Source organism: Chaetura pelagica, unplaced genomic scaffold (genome assembly GCF_000747805.2).
Source record: "Chaetura pelagica isolate M959 unplaced genomic scaffold, ChaPel_1.0 scaffold1446, whole genome shotgun sequence".
NCBI lineage: Eukaryota > Metazoa > Chordata > Aves > Apodiformes > Apodidae > Chaetura > Chaetura pelagica.
Genome location: NW_009953662.1, coordinates 5210 through 6816, shown reverse-complemented (window position 1 = coordinate 6816; position 1607 = coordinate 5210). Strand labels below are relative to the sequence as shown.

Sequence of the window (1607 nt, the reverse complement as noted above, 5' to 3'; positions counted from 1 at the left end):
GCCGAGGGGGCACCTGGAGGTGCCGAGCAAGGAAAAGGCACAATTCACCCCAAAACACAGCCAAGGGGGGGGCAGCGACCCCCTCAAATCCCTGGTCCCCAGAGCCACTGCCCCCCCAGCTGAGGGTTGGGGGGGTCAGAGCTGCTGGGGTTGATTAATTAGAGGTGCTGGGGTTAATTAATTGGAGGTGCTGGGGTTAATTGGAGGTGCTGGGGCTAATTGGAGGTGCTGGCTCAGCCCCTGGACACCCCATTGCAGGGTGCCCAGCCAAGCACATCCCCAGGGCAGCCCCAGCTGGGGTGTCCACACCCCAAAACCCCCCCTGTGCCCCTTGGGGTGCGGGTCCCTGGGGTCTGCGGGGTCCCAGGGCTGGGACGGGGAGCCATGTCCTGGTCTGCTCATGTCCCCTTCTCCAGCCTTTCCTGGTGGTGGCCTGTCCCTTGCAGTGGTGACCCCATCCTCTCTCTCTCCCCCCGGCAGTGCTGACCCTGTACCCCTACACCCGGCAGAAGGACAACGAGCTCTCCTTCCCCCCCGGGACCCTCCTCTTCGTCACCCGGCGCTACTCGGACGGCTGGTGTGAGGGTGTCATGGCTGAGGCTGCTGGGTTCTTCCCTGGCAATTATGTGGAGCCCTTCTGAGGTGCGGATCACCCACCCAGCTTGGCTGCATCCTGCTTTGCCTTCCACCATCTCCCACTGTCCCCTCCCACTGGGCTTGGTGGCCTCCAGTGCCTTCAGCAACCTCTGCCTGGCTCCTCCTCTTTACATTTTATTTATTGTTCTGATTTTTGCCAGTTCTGGCCCCCCCAAAAAAGAAAAGGTTCAGCACCTGGTGAGGAGCAAGAGGCTCAAAGCTGAGATGAGACACAAGGAGAGCAGCACCCAGCCGTGTCCCCAGGGACATGATGCTGCAGCAGGGGACAAGCCAGGGCCCCATCCTGCACCCAGAGTGTCCCCCACAGGCTCCCCTGCAGGGCATGACTTGCAGTCTGGCCCCACTTTGCTCCCCCCAGCACCATCTCCCCCCCTTGTCACCAGCCCAAGAAGAGACACGACACGGGGCTGCCCCTCAGAGCCATTTCACACCCAGGTTTATGTCCTGGCTACAAACAACTTCTTCAGCTGCAATATATAGATATCTAGCTATATACATATATATGTATTCTTATTATTATTATTTAATTCCATGGCTTTAAGTTCCACACAGTTGAACAGGGTCTGGAGGAGGAAGAACAAAGAAAGAAGGGGGGGGGATGAAATAGAGGAGGAACAACTCGGGGCTGCTTTGGTTCATTTCCTTGCTGCTGAGGGGTTCTGCACTTTGGAGGAGACACCAGCCACCCTGAGGGACCAGTAAGGCTGGGGATCAACCCAGCAGAAGCCAACACCAGAGAGCAGTGAATACTGTAGGATTCCCCCACCCATGCAGAGTGCAATTAAAAGGGGCAATTAATACTGGACATGGAAGTTGGGAGGGGTTGGTTTGGCCTCTGGGGACCAGGAGAAGTGCTACAGCACCAGACCTCCCGGGGGAAGGTTTGGCACCTCTCCACCAGGTCATGGAGAAAGGGGAATTCTCACCCCCCCTGGATAAAAGGGGAGTCC

The 1607-nt window shown here is 57.9% G+C and overlaps 1 protein-coding gene across 1 annotated transcript in view; it reads left to right on the top strand.

Annotated features, from left to right (window-relative positions):
* The window catches only part of ABI3 (ABI family, member 3), a 27674-nt gene extending 27033 nt beyond the window's left edge, over positions 1–641 (top strand). Inside the window, exon 6 of the mRNA XM_010000324.1 lies at positions 481–641. Coding sequence (XP_009998626.1) covers positions 481–641 — 161 coding nt within the window. The remainder of the gene's footprint in view (positions 1–480) is intronic.
* The last annotated feature ends 966 nt before the right edge of the window (positions 642–1607 follow it).